The sequence below is a fragment of the Gorilla gorilla genome, chromosome 13, assembly GCF_029281585.2.
Source record: "Gorilla gorilla gorilla isolate KB3781 chromosome 13, NHGRI_mGorGor1-v2.1_pri, whole genome shotgun sequence".
In the NCBI taxonomy this organism is placed as follows: domain Eukaryota; kingdom Metazoa; phylum Chordata; class Mammalia; order Primates; family Hominidae; genus Gorilla; species Gorilla gorilla.
The window spans coordinates 45,110,661-45,129,905 of record NC_073237.2 but is presented as its reverse complement, the minus strand read 5'-3'; the positions used below and the strand labels follow the sequence as shown (position 1 = coordinate 45,129,905).

General features: G+C 36.0%; 1 protein-coding gene across 6 annotated transcripts in view; it reads left to right on the top strand.

Moving 5' to 3' along the window:
* The window catches only part of DENND4C (DENN domain containing 4C), a 134,437-nt gene that overhangs the window by 83,952 nt on the left and 31,240 nt on the right, over positions 1–19,245 (top strand). For 3 of the 6 annotated variants that reach the window (XM_019033242.4, XM_063696330.1, XM_063696332.1), the window contains 9 exons: positions 788–823; positions 913–1,043; positions 2,869–3,001; positions 6,447–6,653; positions 9,523–9,651; positions 10,829–10,973; positions 11,245–11,391; positions 15,539–15,661; positions 17,178–17,324. In XM_019033242.4, the coding sequence (XP_018888787.2) occupies positions 788–823; positions 913–1,043; positions 2,869–3,001; positions 6,447–6,653; positions 9,523–9,651; positions 10,829–10,973; positions 11,245–11,391; positions 15,539–15,661; positions 17,178–17,324 (1,198 nt within the window). The remainder of the gene's footprint in view (positions 1–787; positions 824–912; positions 1,044–2,868; positions 3,002–6,446; positions 6,654–9,522; positions 9,652–10,828; positions 10,974–11,244; positions 11,392–15,538; positions 15,662–17,177; positions 17,325–19,245) is intronic. The other 3 variants (XM_004047844.5, XM_055350645.2, XM_055350646.2) reach the window with 3 other exon arrangements.

The window sequence follows — 19,245 nt, the reverse complement described above, 5'->3', positions numbered from 1 at the left end:
TAGTTTAAAAATGTTTAGTTTTATGGGTAATAGAAGTTCTGTGTTCTTTTGTTTTAATGTCTTTCCAGATTCTTTTGCCTAATATGTTTCTTTTGTTCTAATGGAGGGTGGAAATACGTTAAATTTTAAAGCTTTACCCACCCATCCTAAGGAAGTTAAAATTGATTCTTGACTTGGTTATAATTTTTCCTAACTTTTAATATAATTATTATTTTTGCTAAGTAGATCTTGGGGCCAATTGTTTATGCAAACTGTATATTATATAACATTTGAGATTGTATCCAAAAAAAGTAGAATATTATGACATTAATTTTTATGGCCCCCTCATGATTCATATGCCTTAGAAGATTTGAATAATTTTCTCCTATCAGTGTGATCCAAAATTCCAGGGATATAATTAAAACTATTCAACATTTTTGTTTATTTACAAAATTGATATTCCAGTATCTTCCAGTTATATAAGAAGTTTAATGTCAATCACTAATAAAGGGGCTTAATAATAATGAAATTTTTTATTTGAGAAGCCAGATAACCTTGTGATTGGTCATCTTTTGTCTTAAGGTTTACAAAATGACTAATCAAAATAGTTTTCTATCCTAATAGCCACAAGTAAAAAATTATGCTTTAGCCTAAGAGTATGTATTCAGCCGAAAAATATACTGTGCATGTTTTGTATCAGCTGGTACTGAAAAGGGGTAGTTTTTTTCTAACTCAGAATGTAAGATAAAAATGTCTATTAAATTCATAGTGGACATTTTCATTAAGAATCTGTTTTCTTTTTTTCTAGTTGTTTCCTGATAAAGGCACAGAGAAAACAGATAAGGTATGTTTTTCTTAGATTTTAAGGGTTGAAATTTCAGAATTAGATCTTGTTTGTATGCAAATTAATTGGGGAAAAATAATTATTTTCAGGTTGATTTTGATTCAGCAGAAGATACCAGATTGATAGAACTAGATGATTCACAGAAAAGTGAGCATACTGTATTTATAATGCCGCCAGAGCCACCTCCTGATGATGGAAAGGACCTGTCACCAAAGTACAGGTAGTAGGAAGTTTTAAAAGAGCTATTTAGGCACAGCCTATTAGTTTCTTTTAATTTTTATTAGTAGATATGTATATTAGTCTTTTGTGAAACTCATTTTCAGTATTAGTTCAGTGAACTAATGTAGATAAATATTTTATGGAAATGCCACTAGGTGTTATAATTTAAGAATTGGATGGTATTGTCAGATGTTGATCATTGTTTACCTTAGTGTTTGTATTTTAATCTTTAAAAGTTTCAATTCTGAAGAAGAAAAATGTTACTTTTATGAGGCTCCCTGCTCCCTTTGGGAGTTTCATTTTGAAACAAAGACTGTGAAATTCTTATGAATTAGTAATTTACCAAGAAAACTTAAGGTAGAGGGCCAGGAATTTATTCTTTACTAAGATAAAGGATAGGATTTGGATGTGACTCTTTTAAGAAATTAGAATGGATTTTGTAGTTTTTTTATTACTATAAATTTAATAAACTTAGAAAATCAAACCAAAATGGAAAACTAATACATCATTCTAGCACCAATACTTGTGTCTCTTAACAATTGTAGGTATGTATGTATCATGTGGATGTATGTGTGTATGTATTGCATGTATGAGTTCATCAAGTAGATTCTGTTTGTAATCTATGTTTGCCTTTAGTGGTCTGAACATTTTCCCATGCCATTAAATATTTTTGTGCCTTATCACTTGTAATGACCACATTGTATGCATTTATTATGATTTATTTAACTAGCCTCATGGATTTGTTTGTAGTTCTTTGCTATCTATGTTATTTTCTTAGGCTGCATTTCTAAAAGAATTTCTAAAATAGAAAGTAAAGTAAGTACATTCCCAAAATAGAGAATTAATGTATAATATCAAGAGGACTGGATCAGAATGAGAAATGTATCTGGGATTGAATGGCTTGATTAAATATTATTTGATTTCATGTTAACTGTAGAATTCTTTTCTGCTTTGGCTTAACTACAAGAAATTGGAATCCAGATATTGACAAACAAGATAAAATCAAATATGGAAAGGCACTATCTTCTGGAAGAAAATTGGCCAAAAGAAATAAGTAGACAATTTCCAGGAAATCCAAAGTCAATAATATAAAAATATGTTATGGTTTTTTTGCATTCAAAGAAATGCAAACCAAAATGATGAATAGAAACCTTTGAGATTGAGAATAGGTTATGCTAGTAGTTAGAATGTATGTTTAAGTATAATCTTTTTTGAAATAATTTGATATTAATTATAATTTTAATTCTTTTGATAAACATGGACCTAGCAAATTCTATTATTGGGTATTTGTCTTATGAAATTAAGCAAAAGTATTCACAAAGATATACATATGAAAATATTTAATTGGAGAAATTTAGAAACAACCAACAACCTAATAATGTCCAGCAGTGAAAAACTGCTTAAATTTGGTACATCCTTAAAATAAAAATTTTATGGATTTTTTTTATTTTAAATACCTATGCAAGGAAATTTTATGAAGAAAAACATAAAATTATGAAGTATGCTAAAAATTTTTTAAACATAAATTATTGAATACATGGATTATCTTGAAAGAGTTATTTCTCCCTTTAAGTAAGATACCAGAGTTTTCTGTGTTTTAGAGATTGATTGAAAATAACAAATAGGGTGGGGAAGAGACAAAATTTTCATGAAGGTAGTCTCTGTATGTTATATCATTTAAAAATTTTGAAAAAGTATTTTTTCTATATAAGCATTTAAAATAATGTTGGGTACTATTTGAAGTTTAGAAATATTTGCCTAAACACTGGAATAATATGAAGAGTTGGTGTGTTTTAAATCAGCAGTTCTATTTTTTTTTATTTTAGTTACAAATACTTTCCAAGACTGGACCTTAAGCTTTTTGACAGACCGCAGGAGTTGAAACTTTGTTTTAGTAGACACCCTACTGGGAATAGCATTACAAAGAGTCCAGCTCTCATGGCTAAGAGAACTAAACAGGTCAGATATTCTTTATCTAATACATGTTCATTTAAGATGTAAAATATGTATATGTGATATGCAGCTCATAGTTTAGAATGATCACTCACAACAAACATTTGAAGACTCACTTTGGTTGTTATTGAATTTAACTAGATTTCTTGCAAGCCTACTTAAAATATCAAGTCTGGGCCAAGCATGGTGGCTCACACCTGTATCCCAGCACTTTGGGAGGCTGAGGTGAGCAGATCACTTGAGGTCAGGAGTTAGAGACCAGCCTGGCCAACATGGTGAAACCCCATCTCCATTAAAAATACAAAAATTAGCTGGGCATGGTGTCAGGCGCCTGTGATCCCAGCTACTCGGGAGGCTAAGGCAGGAGAATCACTTGAAACTGGGTGATGCAGGTTGCAGTGAGCTGAGATTGTGCCACTGCACTCCAGCCTGGGTGACAAGAGTGAAACTCCATCTCAAAAAGTCTATATATGTGTGTGTGTGTCTGTCTGTCTGTCTGTCTGTCTATCTATCTATCTATCAATCAAGGCTGAAGTTTTTGAATGCTTATATTTATGCTTTAAGACAATCTGTAGGAATTGGCCGGGCGCAGTGGCTCACCCCTGTAATCCCAGCACTTTGGGAGGCCGAGGCAGGTGGATCACCTGAGGTCAGGAGTTCGAGACCAGCCTGACCAACATGGAGAAACCCCGTCTCTACTAAAAATACAAAATTAGCTGGGCGTGGTGATTGCATGCCTGTAATCCCAGCTACTGGGGAGGCTGAGACAGGAGAATTGCTTGAACCTGGGAGGCGGAGGTTGTGGTGAGCTAGGATTGAGCCATTGCACTCCAGCCTGGGCAACAAGAGCAAAATCCGTCTAAAAAAAAAAAGAGTCTGTAGGAACCAAATACACTTTTTAGAAAACTTAATTGAAATATAATTCATATACCATACAGCATACCCACTTAAAGTGTATGATTTAGTGGCTTTTAGTATATTTACAGGTTTGTACAACTACCACCACAATTAATTTTAGAATATTTTCATCAACCCCAAAAGAAAGTTTGCATCCTTTAGCCATTAACCCCAATTCTCAATCCCCAGCAGCCCTAGGCAACCACAAGTCTGTTTTCTGTCTACAAATTTGTCTATTCTGAGCATTTCAAGAGTAGAACTGCATAATATGTATTCTTTTGTGACTGGCATCTTTCATTTAGTGTAACATTTCAGGATTCATCCATGTAGCAGCATATATCAGTAATAATTTTTATTGCTGAATAATATTCTATTGTGTGGATATACCATATTTTATTTGTCTATTCATAGACATGTGGATACTTCCTACTTTTTGGCTATTATGAATATTGCAAATGAACATTTGTGTATAAGTGTTTATATGGATGTATGTTTTTATTTCTTTGGGGTATATATCTAGGAGTAAATTGCTATGTCAGATGGTTACTCTGTGTTCAACCCTTTGAGGCACTTCCAGGCTATTTTCCAAAGTGGCTGCTCCACTTTACATTCCCACCAGTAGTGTATGAGGGTTCCAGTTTCACAGCATATCCTTGTCAATTCTTGTTATTGTTTGTCTTTTTGGTTATAACCATCTAGTGAGTAAGAAGTTGTATTTTAAATTTGCATTTCCCTAATGGCTAATGTAAATATACTTTATTCCAAGTATTACAATCCAAAGGGAGTTAACTTAGGACAACCTAGACATCTTGCTTTACTACTATATGTGATTTAGGTATAAAGAACTAAGCTGTGGTTACGTATGAGTTAAAATTAAACATCCTTTATACATACACTGACATTTTGGGGATCTTCAAAATGTGGAAAATTTCACAATGAAAATCTTAGTTCAGGTTTTACTAATTTATGGGATAGTCCCCTAAATCCTAGAGATATCCTGAGGTATTTCCTAATTTCATACAGTTCATATTTCTTTCAATGTTGTCTGAAGAGAATACTAAAGAATTTTTTTTTACTGTTACCAGCTAACAAAAGGCAAATTTCTAAAACGAGAAAATTTTGCTAACTCAGCCTCTAAATCTCATTTATAGCAGAATTTTTTTTTTCAGGCTAACTGGAAAAGAAAAGAACCATAGGATCTTAGAAAAACAAGGGCATGTATTTTTAAATATGTACTGAAGTGTCGTGGAGGTCGAGCTCAAAAGTAAAATTAATATACCAAGTTGGTTTTTTTTTTTTTTTTTAAGATGGAGTCTCACTCTGTCACCCAGGCTGGAGTGCAGTGGCACGATTTCAGCTCACTGCAACCTCTGCCTCCCAGGTTCAAGCGATTCTCCTGCCTCAGACTCCTGAGTAGCTGGGATTACAGGCGCCCACCAACAGCCCAGCTAATTTTTGTATTTTTAGTAGAGACAGGGCTTTTACCATGTTGGCCAGGATGATCTCGATCTCTTGACCTTGTGATCCACCTGCCTTGAACCCGGCACTTGAACCATCACTTGAACCCGGAAGGCAATGGTTGCGGTGAGCTGAGATCACGCCATTGCACTCCAGCCTTGGCGACAAAAGCAAGACTCTGTCTCAAAAAAAACAAAACAAAACAAAAAAACACCAAAACTCACCAGATGATTTTGATACCTAATTTTCTCTTCTACCTAAATCTGAATGAAAATCAGAACTAGAAAACATGACTATCAAACTATTAGGAAAGTTTATGTTGACTGCAAAGGAATAGGTCTTTTTTTTTTTTTTTTTTTTTTTTGAGATGGAGTATAGCTCTGTTGCCAGGCTGGAGTGCAGTGGCACAATCTCAGCTCACTGCAACTTCCCACTCCCTGGTTCAAGCAATTCTCCTGCCTCAAACTCCCGAGTAGCTGGGACCAAAGGCACACGCCACCGTGTAGAGACCGGGTTTCACCATGTTGGCCAGGCTGGTCTTGATCTCCTGACCTCGTGATCCATCTGCCTTGGCCTCCCAAAGTGCTAGGATTACAGGCATAAGCCACCGCGCCTGGCCAGAAACAGGTCTTTTTTAAGGAGTCTGTCAGTGAGGGAGTTAACATAGACTGTAGCTTGGGAAGACAGAGTGGAAATCTTGGCAGGAGATAGCCTAGAGCATCTTAAACTTTAGCGAAGAGAAGAGTGAGAAGAATATCACTTTTTCACCCATCAAAAATGAGTGCCTCCTTTGTAAAAGACATGAGCCATTCTATTACAAAAAGATGAATGATCTTTGCTCTTAATTTCTACTCTGTTAAGAGACACATGCTTGCTAACAAATAGTTTTGGTATAGTATGAAGTATTACTGTAAATGAATGTTCAGGGGAACCATTAACACTGATAAGCAGGAAGCCACTCACAAAAGTCAACTTTGAAGTGCTTGATTTTAGGGGGTCAAGTTTTACTTAAATTCTCCTCTCCCTTTTCCTTCTCACTTCTCCCCTCACCCTAATGAATTTTAGTAAATATCATAATATTTTATTCTCTTTCTAGGAAATAAAAACAGCTCATAAATTGGCGAAGAGATGTTATACAAATCCACCACAGTGGGCCAAGTGTCTGTTTAGTCATTGTTACAGTTTATGGTTTATTTGTCTTCCGGCCTATGTTAGAGTTTCTCATCCTAAAGTCAGAGCACTTCAGCAGGCATATGATGTACTTATTAAGATGAGGAAAACAGATGTGGATCCCTTAGATGAGGCAAGTATAACAAATTGACATTGTTTCTAAGGTAAATTTTATTTTTGTACTTCTAATAAAATTTGGGTGTAAGTTGCTTTAAAGTGTGCTCAAGCATTTTCATTAAGCAGGAAAAGTAAAACTATTACTGTTTCATGGAGCTGGTGCATATTACTTGTTTATTTTTTATTTTAATTATTGATTTGTTTTTGAGACAGAGTCTCACTCTGTCACCCAGGCTGGAGTTCAGCAGTGCGTCCTTGGCTCCCTGCAACCTCTGCCTCCCGGGTTCAGACAGTTCTTGTGCCTCCCGAGTAGCTGGAATTACAGGCACATGTCACCATACCTGGCTAATTTTTTTTTTTTTTTTTGTATTTTTAATAGAGATGGGGTCTCACCATGTTGGCCAGGCTGGTCTCAAACTCCTGGCCTCAAGTGATCTGCCTGCCTCAGCTCTCAGTGCTGGGATTACAGGCGTGAGCCATCACATCCGGCCATGTTTGTTTATTTTTAAAGAGATGGAGTCTCACTCCTCTCTCGCCCAGGCTGGAGTACGGTTGTGTGATCATGGCTCACTGTAGCCTTGAACTCCTGGGCTCAAGCAATTCTCCCACCTGTCTCCCAAGTAGCTAGGACTTCAGGCATACAGTGCTGCGCCTGGCATATGGTTTTTCTGTTTTTGATTTTTTTTTTTTTTTTAAGGGATGGAGTCTCACTTTGTTGCCCAGGCTGGTCTTGAACTCCTGGCTCTTGAACCCCCACCTTGGCCTCCCAAAGTGCAGGGATTACAGGCATGAGCCACTGTGGCTGGCTTCATTTTATTCTTAATATAACTTTATTGGGGAGCAGATAGGGAATAGGCTTTTAGTAAGTGGCTGTCCACTTAGGACCTGTGTCCTAAGGTGAGTTATATAATCTATTTAAAAATATATTTTTTATTTATATTTAAATATATATATATACTCATGCCCAAGCTGGAGTGCAGTGGCGCTGTCACAGCTCACTGTAGCCTAGAACTTAAGGGCTCAAGTGATCTTCCTGCCTCAGCCTCCCGAGTAGCTGGGACTACAGGTGCACACCACCACGTCTAATTTTTTTAGTTTTATTTTTTGTAGAGATGGGGTCTCGATATGTTACCTGGGCTGGTCTCAAACTCATGGTGTCAAGCCATCCTTCTACTTGGCCTCCCAAAGTGCCAAGATTATAAATATGAGCCACTGCACCTGGCCTATGTAACCTATTTGTGTTTTGGATTATCTATTAGAAAATGTAGCTTTGAGCTTCTCAACTTTGGCACTATTGATATTTTGGCCCACACCATTGTTTATTTTAGGGGCCTGTCTTGTACATTGTGTAGGATGTTTAGTAGCATCCCTGGCCTCTACCAACTGTATGCCTCTCTTTCCCTGCACAGATCATGACAATCAAAAATGTTCCCGGAGAGCGAAATTGCTCCTGGAGAACCACTGAGGTAGATAATAATAGTTAGCACCTTCATCATAAGGTTAGTTTGAAGGTTAGTTAAATCAGTGAATATACTTAAAGTGCCTAGTTCATAGTAAGCACTCAGTGAATGATGTACTAGACATTTTCATGCATTTTCTCTCTCAAGCCTTAGAAACCATCCTAAGAAGTAGATACTGATACTATCCAGCTAATGGTTGAGGAAACTGAGCCACTTATTTAGCTTTTTCCAATGCTGTTTTTCCGTTTAAAAATTATTTTTGGTGTTAAGATAACTATAAATGATGTTTTGAACTAGATTAGAATTAAAAATGAAAAGTCTTTGCGAATAATGTTACAGTATATTTAACTGTCTTCTCGTTCTTTTAAAGACAAATCCTATTTGTTCTGTAGGCATTTTGGAGATACTGTCTTTAATTCCTTTGGCAGTGAATGGAAAGCATAGTGATTGGGGAGAGAGAGACTTTAATTATACTTGATTTTATTTATATTTATTTATTTTTTATTTAGAGACAGTTTTACTCTTTTCCTCCAGGCTAGCATGCAGTGGCGCAGTCTTGGCTCACTACAATCTCCGACTCCTGGGTTCCAGCAATTCTACTGCCTCACTCTCCCAAGTAGCTGGGACTACAAGTGCGTGCCACCACGCCTGGCTAATTTTTGTATATATTTTTTTGTAGAGATGGGGTTTCACTGTGTTGGCCAGGCTGATCTCGAACTCCTGACCTCAGGTGATCTGCCTGCCTGGGCCTCCCAAAATTCTGGGATTACAGGCATGAGCTACTGCTCCCGGCCTCTATCCTTGATTTTAGAAATGAATTACCTCTCAAATTATGAGGAGTAATAGTCTTTCTCTTTGTACAGATTTAGTTACTCAAACAAATGGAACATGGACACATATGTCTTATATGAAATGGTTAATAATGATGATACTTGCATTAATGAATAGGTTTGTTTTTTGGTTTTTTTTTTTTTTTTCTTTTTTTTTTTGAGACAGAGTCTCACTCTGTTGCCCAGGCTGGAGTGCAGTGGCGTGATCTGGCTCATTACAACCTCTACCTCCTGGGTTCAAGCGATTCTCGTGCCTCAGCCTCCCAAGTAGCTGGGATTACAGGTATGCACTACCATGCCCATCTAATTTTTGTACTATTAGTAGAGATGGGGTTTCACCATGTTGGCCAGGTTGGTCTCGAACTCCTGACCTCAGGTGATCCACCCGTCTCAGCCTCCCTAAGTGCTGTGAGGCGTGAGCCACTGTGCCCAGCCTGAATAGGTCTTAAAAATAATTTGCTAAGATGCTCAAAGCAGAACAAAGGAGAAAATACTGCTTAATAACTTCATGGAAAGAATTCAGTAAAATCTCTACAATTCACAGATAGATTAGTATACTAATTACTGACACTGATTTTTTTTTTTTTTTTGTTAGGTGTGCTATCGAGTAGTGATGCAGCTTTGTGGACTTTGGGGTCATCCTGTTTTAGCAGTGAGAGTCTTATTTGAAATGAAAACTGCTAGGATAAAGCCTAATGCTATTACTTATGGTTATTATAATAAGGTAAGTAGGATCGACATTAGGCAAGATGTGGTGCTTATTAAGAATGATTATTTTGTATACCTTTTGTTATTCATGAAACTCCTATTAAAGGAAGTTTTGGGATATAATTTTTTAATAATTTTTATAATTATTAAAAATTGACAAAAAGTATATATATTTATCATGTACAATATGATGTTTTGAGATATGTATATTGTGGAATGGCTCAATCGAGCTATTAAATAATTAACATATGCCTTCATTGTTTTGTGGTGAGAACACTTCTAATCTCTTAGAAATTTTCAAAATACAATACATTGTTATTAACTGTAGTCCCCATGTTGTTCAATAGATCTCTTGAATTTATTTCTCCTACTGAACTGAAGTTTTGTATCCTTTGACCAACATCTTCCAGTGTCCCCTTTCCCCTTACCTCCCAAAGCCCCTGGTAACCATAGTTCTAGTCCCTGCTTTTATGGGTTTCACTTTCTTGGATCTCATATATACGTGAGATCTTGCGATATTTGTCTTTCTGTGCCTGGCTTATTTCACTTACCATAATGTCCTCTGGGTTCATTCATATTGTCACAAATTACTGGGTTTCCTTTTATATTTCAGGCTGAATAGTATCTCCTTGTGTATATATACCACATTTTCTTCTTCCATTCATACATTGATAAACACTTAGGTTGATTTCATGTGTTGGTTATTGTGAATAATGCTGCAATAAACATGGGAGTACAGATCTCTCTTCAATATACGATTTCATTTCTTTTGCATATCTATACCCAGTAATAGGATTGCTGGATGATATGGTAGCTCTAGTTTTAATTTTCTGAGGAAACTCTATACTGTTTGGGAGGAATCTTTTTAATGGCTGTACTAATTTGCATTTCCACCAAGAGTGTGTAGGGGTTCTTTTGTCCACATCCTTAATCAACATCTTTTGTTTTTTTTGACAATATTCTAACAAGTATGAGGTGATAAGGTATCTCATTGTAGTCTTAATTTGCATTTCTCTGATGTTTAGTAATGTTTAGCATTTTTTAATATACCTCTTGGCCAGTATAACTTTTTATATTTGTGTGTATATATATATATATATATATATATAAACATACACACACACATATATGTATGTATTTTTAAAATCAGATATTGCTAATGAACATTATTTTTACCCTTATTTTACCTTTAGGTAGTCTTGGAGAGCCCGTGGCCTAGCAGTACCCGCAGTGGTATTTTCTTATGGACGAAGGTACGGAATGTGGTACATGGCTTGGCACAGTTTAGGCAGCCGCTTAAAAAGACTGTGCAAAGGTCACAGGTCTCCTCAATATCAGGTAATACATGTGATTAGAAATATAATTCCTTACTGAACCATGAGCTTTATAGGCGTATGAATTTTTAGCTATGTGAAGTAGAAAACTTAAATTCTGGTAGACATTTTCACATACATTTAAAGACAGATTGTCTTAGTCCAAAATTATTTTTGTTTTTTTCCAGAAATTTAGAAAGTGTTCTGCAACTATAAATGAACTGTGGGTCAATCATGTTTAGTTTAAGAGATTATCAATGCATGAGTTATTGAACTGCTATTGTCCTTATCTTTAGCTCTTCAAAATGTCACAGGTGGAAGTGATGGGGACACGGGGAGCCACGGTAGTGTGGATAGTTCTAATGATGCTAACAATGGGGAGCACACAGTCTTCGTCAGAGATTTAATCAGGCTTGAGTCCATTGATAATCACTCTAGCACAGGTACTAAAATCCAGATTTTACTAACCCTTCACTTACTCTCATGTTAAATCTTTCCTTTTTCAAAAAGCTTCTTCCATTCTTGAGTTTGTGTGATATGACTACTTTAAAAGTACTGTATGCTTACAAGAGAAACAATACGAGTCTGCAGATGACTTCTGTTTATTTCCTATAGTACAAAATTAGTATGGGAGTGCTGTGCACAGTGCTCTAGCATGATGCTTCTTTGTATTTGTTTATCATTAATTTGTGAAAGTGTATGCTATAATTAGGAATCGAGCTAAGGAACTTGAAAATTAGTGACACAACTTGCAAATCTTTTTAAAAAATTAAATAGAAAATGTATCTTAAAACTTCAAGAGTATGAATATTAAAGAGGGAAGGAAGGAAGTCACACAATGAGAAAAAGTATTCTCTTTAAGTTACATTTTTTAAGATCTGAGAAGTTATTGAAGCTGCTTTTATGTACATAGCCATGGGAATAATCCCTCTCCTCTGAAGTTAGAAATAAGTGTAACTAAAGTAGCACGTTGTGCAGATATATGTGTGTTGCATATCCTTCTTCTTGTGTTGTTTTTTTGTTGTGGTTGTTTTTAATATCTCAAGCCTTCCTTTAAAAAGAATTCTGGGTCTAATTCCTGTGCTTCATCTGATGAACTTGTCTCAATGACTGAAGTTTCCTTTTCTCTGCTCTTTGTTGCTTTGCTTTTTGCTCTGTGCTGTTTCTTGGTGCTGCATTTGTCCTTGGCTGTCATGGTGTGGGGTGCAGACAGACTTATATGACGTGAAGCTATGGATACACGTGTGCATTAATTCTACCCTTGAATGTTAACCACATCAGGTAATTTCCCATTTATTAGGTTAAATTTTGCTGACATGCAAGGGTGGGGGAAAGACCTTTCATTGTATTTTAAGTTTGTTATGAGTGGTAAACAGTTTTCATTTTCTTGCCTTTTCTCCTTCAGATAAATGTAATCATATATAGACTCTGTTGAAAATATCCAGCTAACTTTTTATGGTCAGTTCGCAAAGCATGTTTGTTATCTTATTTGAAAATATATTATGCCTTGCTAAAATTCTTATTTTGAGGTTGGTTTGTAGCATCAATGTGACAAATAGTGTTATTGGCATTGAAGAATTAATTGTTTCAGCTGTTAAGGTGGTGTGGCCATTGCTTTCCAAAACTTATCTGCTGAATTCTTGTGCTAAAAACAACCTTCACATAATTACAGGAGCATGTGTAAATTTGAAAGTCAACATAAAGCTACAGGTTACAATCCTGTTTGTAATTAACTTCCTCAGTTTGCCATCATGTTTGTATATTAACAAATAAGAATTTTTATGAAACTTTTATTTTAAAGCCACCGTATTTTATTTCCTTTAGTATTTTTTTCATGATACTTGTAGAAGAAATGGGCTTCATGTATAAAAAGCAAAAAAATATTTTTTTTGTATGAAAACGTTTACCAGGAATAGTAATAGTAATACATAAACACCTTTCCCCTTATTCCTTCAGATTTTTAAGTTTACCTCATTATAGAGGCAATTTACTCCTTTAATGGAAATACCAATCTCCTAGTAATGCTGGGTAATTGGTATAAAGACTTCAATAGTTGGGCACAAACCTTCAGGTCCCCCTTATATATATTTTAGCTGCATTTCAAATGACCGAATGCCACATACTGAATTTGCAGTGACGGTGTGTCTCTGTAGAACTTCTGGCGATGCCATTTGATGCTTTTGGAGTCTTCAGCCCAGGTGCTTAAGTTGCTCATTTCATTAAGGATTATCTCGTGGAATCTTTCCACTTGGTACCTGGTACAGAGTCACTTAGCTGTTAGGGGCATGTTTGGTTTTAATTTACCCAGGTCCCAGCCTAGTGTTCATTTCATGGCACCACATTGCTTTACCAGACTTTTTGAGGGAGCTAGTAAAAAAGTGACTGAAGTTAGTCATTCTAAGTAGTAGTATTTAAAGACATTTAATTCTTTTGTTGTATGGCAAACCCAGAGTCTGAGTGGCAGTGTAATAAGTGATGGAAAATGGAGGTACTGCATATGTTATTTTATGTGTCTTTTATTGACATCTTTATACTGTTTTCTCTAGTACCTGATCTTAGTTTTGATTTTAAAGTATAGAACTATAAAGTCAAAAAAGACTTTTAAAATATTTGAAATAACTTCAAACTTACAGAAAAGTTGCAAGAATAATACAGAAAACTCTCAAATCTTTTATCTAGATTCCCTCGTTTTTAGTTTGCCACATTTCCTTTATTATTTTCATTCTGCATGCATGCACATACCATTTCTTTTTCCTAAGTCATGTGAGCACGTTACATACATCTTGCCCTTTTACCTCTTTATTATTTCAGTGGCATTTTCTCTTATATATAACCACACTTTGGTTACCAAATTCAGGAAACATTGGTATACCACTTTATAGTTTATATTCCAAGTTTGTCAGTTATTCCAATGTTCCTTGTGGTACTTTAACCCCCTTTCTTTAGTCTTCCTTAACCTGGCATAGTTCTTTAGCCTTTAAAAAATCTTTTATGACCTTGGCCTTTTTGAAGAATTCATTTTAATTATTTTGTGGAATGTTTCTTAACTTAGGTTTGTCTGTTATTTCCTAGTGTTTAGGTTATGCATCCATGGGTGTGCTACATAAATGATGTTGACTCCTTCTCAGGTTGTCACGTCCTACAGGCACACACAGTCTGACCTTCATCGGTGATATTAATTTGGATCACCTAGTCTCACTATTGTCTGGTTTCTCTGTGGATAGTTACTATAATATTTTTTTCCTCTCAGATAATAAGCTATTTTTGAAAGGACACTCTGACACAATGTGCTAATATCCTTTCTCATGACACTTTCTCTTTTAAATTTGGCATCCATTGATGATGCTTGCCTGAACCAGTCATTACTATGATGGCTACAAAGTGGTGATTTTGCCAACTCTATCACTGTTTTCATATTTAGAAGATGATATTCTAGCATATAGATAATTCTCCATTCTCTATTTTTTTCTTATTTATTATCAGTATGGACTGATGGACTCCTGTTTTATTCATTGAAATATAATTCATTACTGTCCTTATTTGGTCCTCAGATTATCCCCATGTTGGCCAGTGGGAGCTCCTTTAAGCTAGTTTTTATGTCCTTTAGATATTCTCCCATTATGTTTCTGAGCACTACCTTTTTGGCACAACAAAATGTTCTAGCTTAATCTTGTACCTTCTCTGTCTGAGCTCTGGAATCAGCCATTTCTTCGGGGATCTCAGGTTCTTTTTCATGGGGAATAGATTTTAGAAGCCAAGATTTGGGCTCAGTGTTACCATAGTGTTACTGCTTCTAAACTTTTTTCGTAAGCTAGAAAATACGTGTACTGTACATAAAAAATAATTTCAGAATTGTCACACCCATTTCTCTGTCAAAAACAAACCTACTAAGATGTTCAGGATTTGACTGTTACTCCCAGGCTTAGGGTAGATACTCAAAATAATGTGTTCAAAGTTACTTGGATTAGTCCTCCCCTGGCCCTTTCAGTGTGATTATGTTATTCATGTGAAATACAGTTGGCTTCATTTGTTTCCATTTGCATTCAGTTGCACCCCTTTTATCTTACTGATTTTATTTTTTTAACATGCAGAAGTGTATTCTATCTCCAAAGATAAAAGCAATACCATAAGCCATACATAGAGAAGTTTTCTCCCTCTTTATTCATTGTATCTTATTTCCCCCCAACCCTGGTAGGTAACCATCTTTACTGTTTTCTGGTTTATTTTGCCTGCATTACTTTTTGCAAAAGTAAGCAGATATATGTGTGTTTTATTCTTACAGAGAAGTTAGCATTCTGTAGACACTCTCCAAAAGAGACTTCCAAACATCTTGTCTAAATCTTTTTAATTTACAGATGAAGAAATTAAGATGTAGTGCTTACAGATGTGTTTAGTCTTTGATGTTCCTGTTTCTACTGTTCTTTGCGGCTTATCATTATTTTTAAAATGTTCTGTGTTCCTTGTGTGCTTTCTTGTCTTCCTTTTGTCTAACCGTAATTGTGTAGATCAGTGGAATTTTCTTTTGATTTTTATATATGAATTATAAGTATATGAAAACATTTATATGTAAGTCTGCATTCTTTTTAACAGGTGGTCAGTCTGACCAAGGATATGGGTCTAAGGATGAACTTATAAAGGATGATGCAGAAATTCATGTGCCTGAAGAACAGGCAGCAAGAGAATTGATAACTAAAACAAAAATTCAAACAGAAGGTTAAGTACTGATGTTTACGAACTTTACTTAGAATAATACCTGTATTATTAATAATTAAAAGTTTATCTTAGTTGATAGCTTTGATGATTATTTTCACAAATGTAAGGTCTGGCTCCTAAGATGCTGTGTACTGTTACATAAGGTAGATTTTGGTAGTCTCTGAAGTTTTAAAATTTAAGAGAACTTTGTTTCTTTCTTTCTTTTTTTTTTTTTTTTTTTTGAGGCAGGGTCTTGCTCTCTCACCCAGGCTGAGTGCAGTGGCGAGAACATGTATTACTGCAGCCCTCCTATCTCCTGGCCTCATATGATCCTCCTGCCTCAGTCCCCTGTCAGTTGGGACCACAGGCACGTGCCACCACGCCCAGCTAATTTTTTTATGTTTTGTAGAGACAAGGTCTCGCCATGTTGCCCTGGCTAGTCTTGACCTACTGAGCTCAAGTGATCTTCCTGCCTCAGCCTCCCAAAGTGCTGGGATTACAGGTGTGAGCCACCACACCTGGCTGTAAGATACCTTTAGAGACTCTGTAGGTCAGCCCTTAATTTTGCAGGGAAGTGTGACCCATTGAGGTATTTGCCAAAATTACATAGCTACTTTTGACAGAACCAGGACTAAACTTTGAGTTATCAAAACTTCTATTTTAGTGCCCTTTTTAATTCTAAAAGGCTCTTTCACTAGCAGTCCTTCAAATATCTAGGTGCATAGTTTTCATTGGTAGGTTAAAAATAGTCTATGTGGGCTGGGCGTGGTGGCTCACGCCTGTAATCCCAGCACTTTGGGAGGCTGAGGTGGGCGGATCACGTGGTCAGGCGTTTGAGACCAGCCTGGCCAACGTGGCGAAACCCCGTCTCTACTAAAAATACAAAAATTAGCCAGGCATGGTGGCAGCACCTCTGTAATCCCAGGTACTGGGGAGGCTGAGGCAGGAGAATCACTTGAACCTGGGAATCGAAAGTTGCAGTTAGCCAATATTGTGCCATTGCACTCTAGCCTGGGTGACAAGAGCAAGACTCCATCTCAAAAAAAAAAAAAGTCTATGTGGTTTTTCCCGGTTTTTATAGGACTCATTAAGGTAGAGATAATTTGTTGTAATCATTTTATGAAAACATGGAGGAATATTTTGGCTTATGGAATAAGACACTCTTCCTGTTCTCTATCACAAAAGTGTACTTTCTTTAATGTTATTTATTTTATACTCCAGAGTTATGGAGAAACAAGCCCCTCTCCATTTGCCAAGTGATGAGAAGGAGAACTGAAGGCCAGAGACTTAATTGATTCACTAAAGAACATTTATGTTAGGATTATTGAATGCTAAAACAAAGCATTTATTTCAGTTAATATTGGCAGCATTTATGGCATAAAGTAAACCAGACACAGTCTATTTTACTTTGTGTCTAAAGTAAAATAGACACACTGACTGTTGGAGAAAAATACATACAATATCTAAAAGTCAATATATGGTTTCTGTTTAATATTGGCAAAAGTAGGAATGATAACATCCAAATATTTTTTTCCAGAGGTGTGTGATGCCTCTGCTATTGTGGCAAAACATTCACAACCTAGTCCAGAGCCTCACAGTCCTACTGAACCTCCTGCATGGGGCAGCAGTATTGTGAAAGTTCCGTCTGGTATATTTGATATTAACAGCAGGAAAAGTAGCACTGGTGAGTCTTTACATTTTGGTTATTAAATATTTAAAATATACTTTTATAGACTCATATGTGTCTTTAATGACATTAAATTTTTGACTTAATTGTAATGAACATGCTAAAGAGCCAGAAGGGACTTTTGAATTCTCTAAATCGGCTAAAGAAATTGAAAATATTGTTATTTAAAGGTGTTTGATTTTTAAAAGGAGTATTTAGTGTGTTTGTTATTTGGAATACCCTTTCCTGTTGTGGTGCCTGTCCACCGTTTGGCCACTCTTTCTCATTATAGATAATGAGAAAGTGTACTTTTAGGGCTTCCTGTATGCATCATGAACAGGCAGTGATGTGATCAAATTCCAGAGGGCTTATGAGTGGCAGGCTAATTCCTATCACTGAAGGGAAATGGAAGAAAAAGATTCACGTCATTTCCCCTCTACACAGATATGCCAGTGGGTCTTTGATTTTGGCCATTGTTATAGGTACCCCAAGCCATTTTTTATTTGTGATTAAGTGTTTGTACTAAATAACTCTGTGTGTATGACTCCCTTGAATTTGAGTTTTCTACTTTCATTATATATATATAGGCCTCCCAAGACTCTTATGGCGCATATCCAAGTATATGATTTTAAAAGACAATGAAATTGGCCTGCATCCTTTGCCCTTCATTAGTGGTAGCTGCAGTTGACTTTTCTAAAGTTGACTATCATGTCTGAAAATGTATCTATTGTATGACTTTACAGAAATTAATTTGTTCAGCTTCTTAAACCAATGTAAAAGTACTCCTTGTTCTTAAAGTCTTTTCTCTTTGTATTTACCGTGACTCCGAGTTTCACTCATTACTTGTTTGGGTAGTGCTCAAGAGGTGGTGCTAAAGATTTTTTGAGAAAATAATTGATATATACATTGCAGATTCCATTTTCCCAACCTCTTGATAGCAGAGATACTGGGGAAAAGGAGGGAAGAGTTTTCTTCGTCAGAGGCTTAGAATCCTCTCAAAATATTGTACTGGACATCGTCTGTAGACTGTTGTGTTTCCTTCCCTTTTAACTTATTTTCATATTAAGAACGAAGGGCGAGGATAATGGGGCTTTTGTCAGTATAGCAAATTTTTTTAAAAAACATTGAATAAAATGTGCCGTTAAATTCCTTGGAAATACTATGAGAACCAATAATATTTGCAAAGATTTGTTTCTCAAATATTGGGAACAGCTTTCAAAGCAGGTACATATTTTGAGTTGTAAAATAGGTTAGTTTAATTCCCATGAAGGCTTAAAAGAATATCTCTAAATGCTCATTCTGATTAATTGATATAATTATGATTATTAGTACTAACTTGAAAGATTAAAAAGAACCTTGAAATCAATCTTGAAGTTTAAAAGAAAGATCTTATCTAAGACAGCTTTTTTCCTTGAAGCACCCAGATATTGTTATGCTTTTTAACAAAACAAATGATGTGACTACAGTAAAAAGCAATGGATAAAAAAGAAAACAAAGGAAAAGAAAAACACAAATGAGAATCCTAAATATGAATAACTCAGGCTGCTATACAATTCCACAGACTAGGTGACTTATAAACAACAGAAATTTATTTCTGCCGGGCTCAGTGGCTCATGCCTGTAATCCCAGCAATTTGGCAGGCTGGAGGGAAAGATCGCTTGAGGCCAGGAGATTGAGGCTGTAGTGAGCCGTGATTGCACCACTGTACTCTCCACCCTAGGTGACAGAGCAAGACCCTAACTTTGTTTGTTTGTTTTTGAGACAGACTCTCACTCTGTCGCCTAGGCTGGAGTGTAGTGGCACAGTCATGGCTCACTGCAGCCTCAACTTCCTGGGCTCAGGCAATTGAGGATTCTCCCGCCTCAGACCCCCAAGTAGCTGGGACTACAGGCGAATGCCACCACATCTGGCTAATTTTTCTATTTTTTTGCGGAGACAG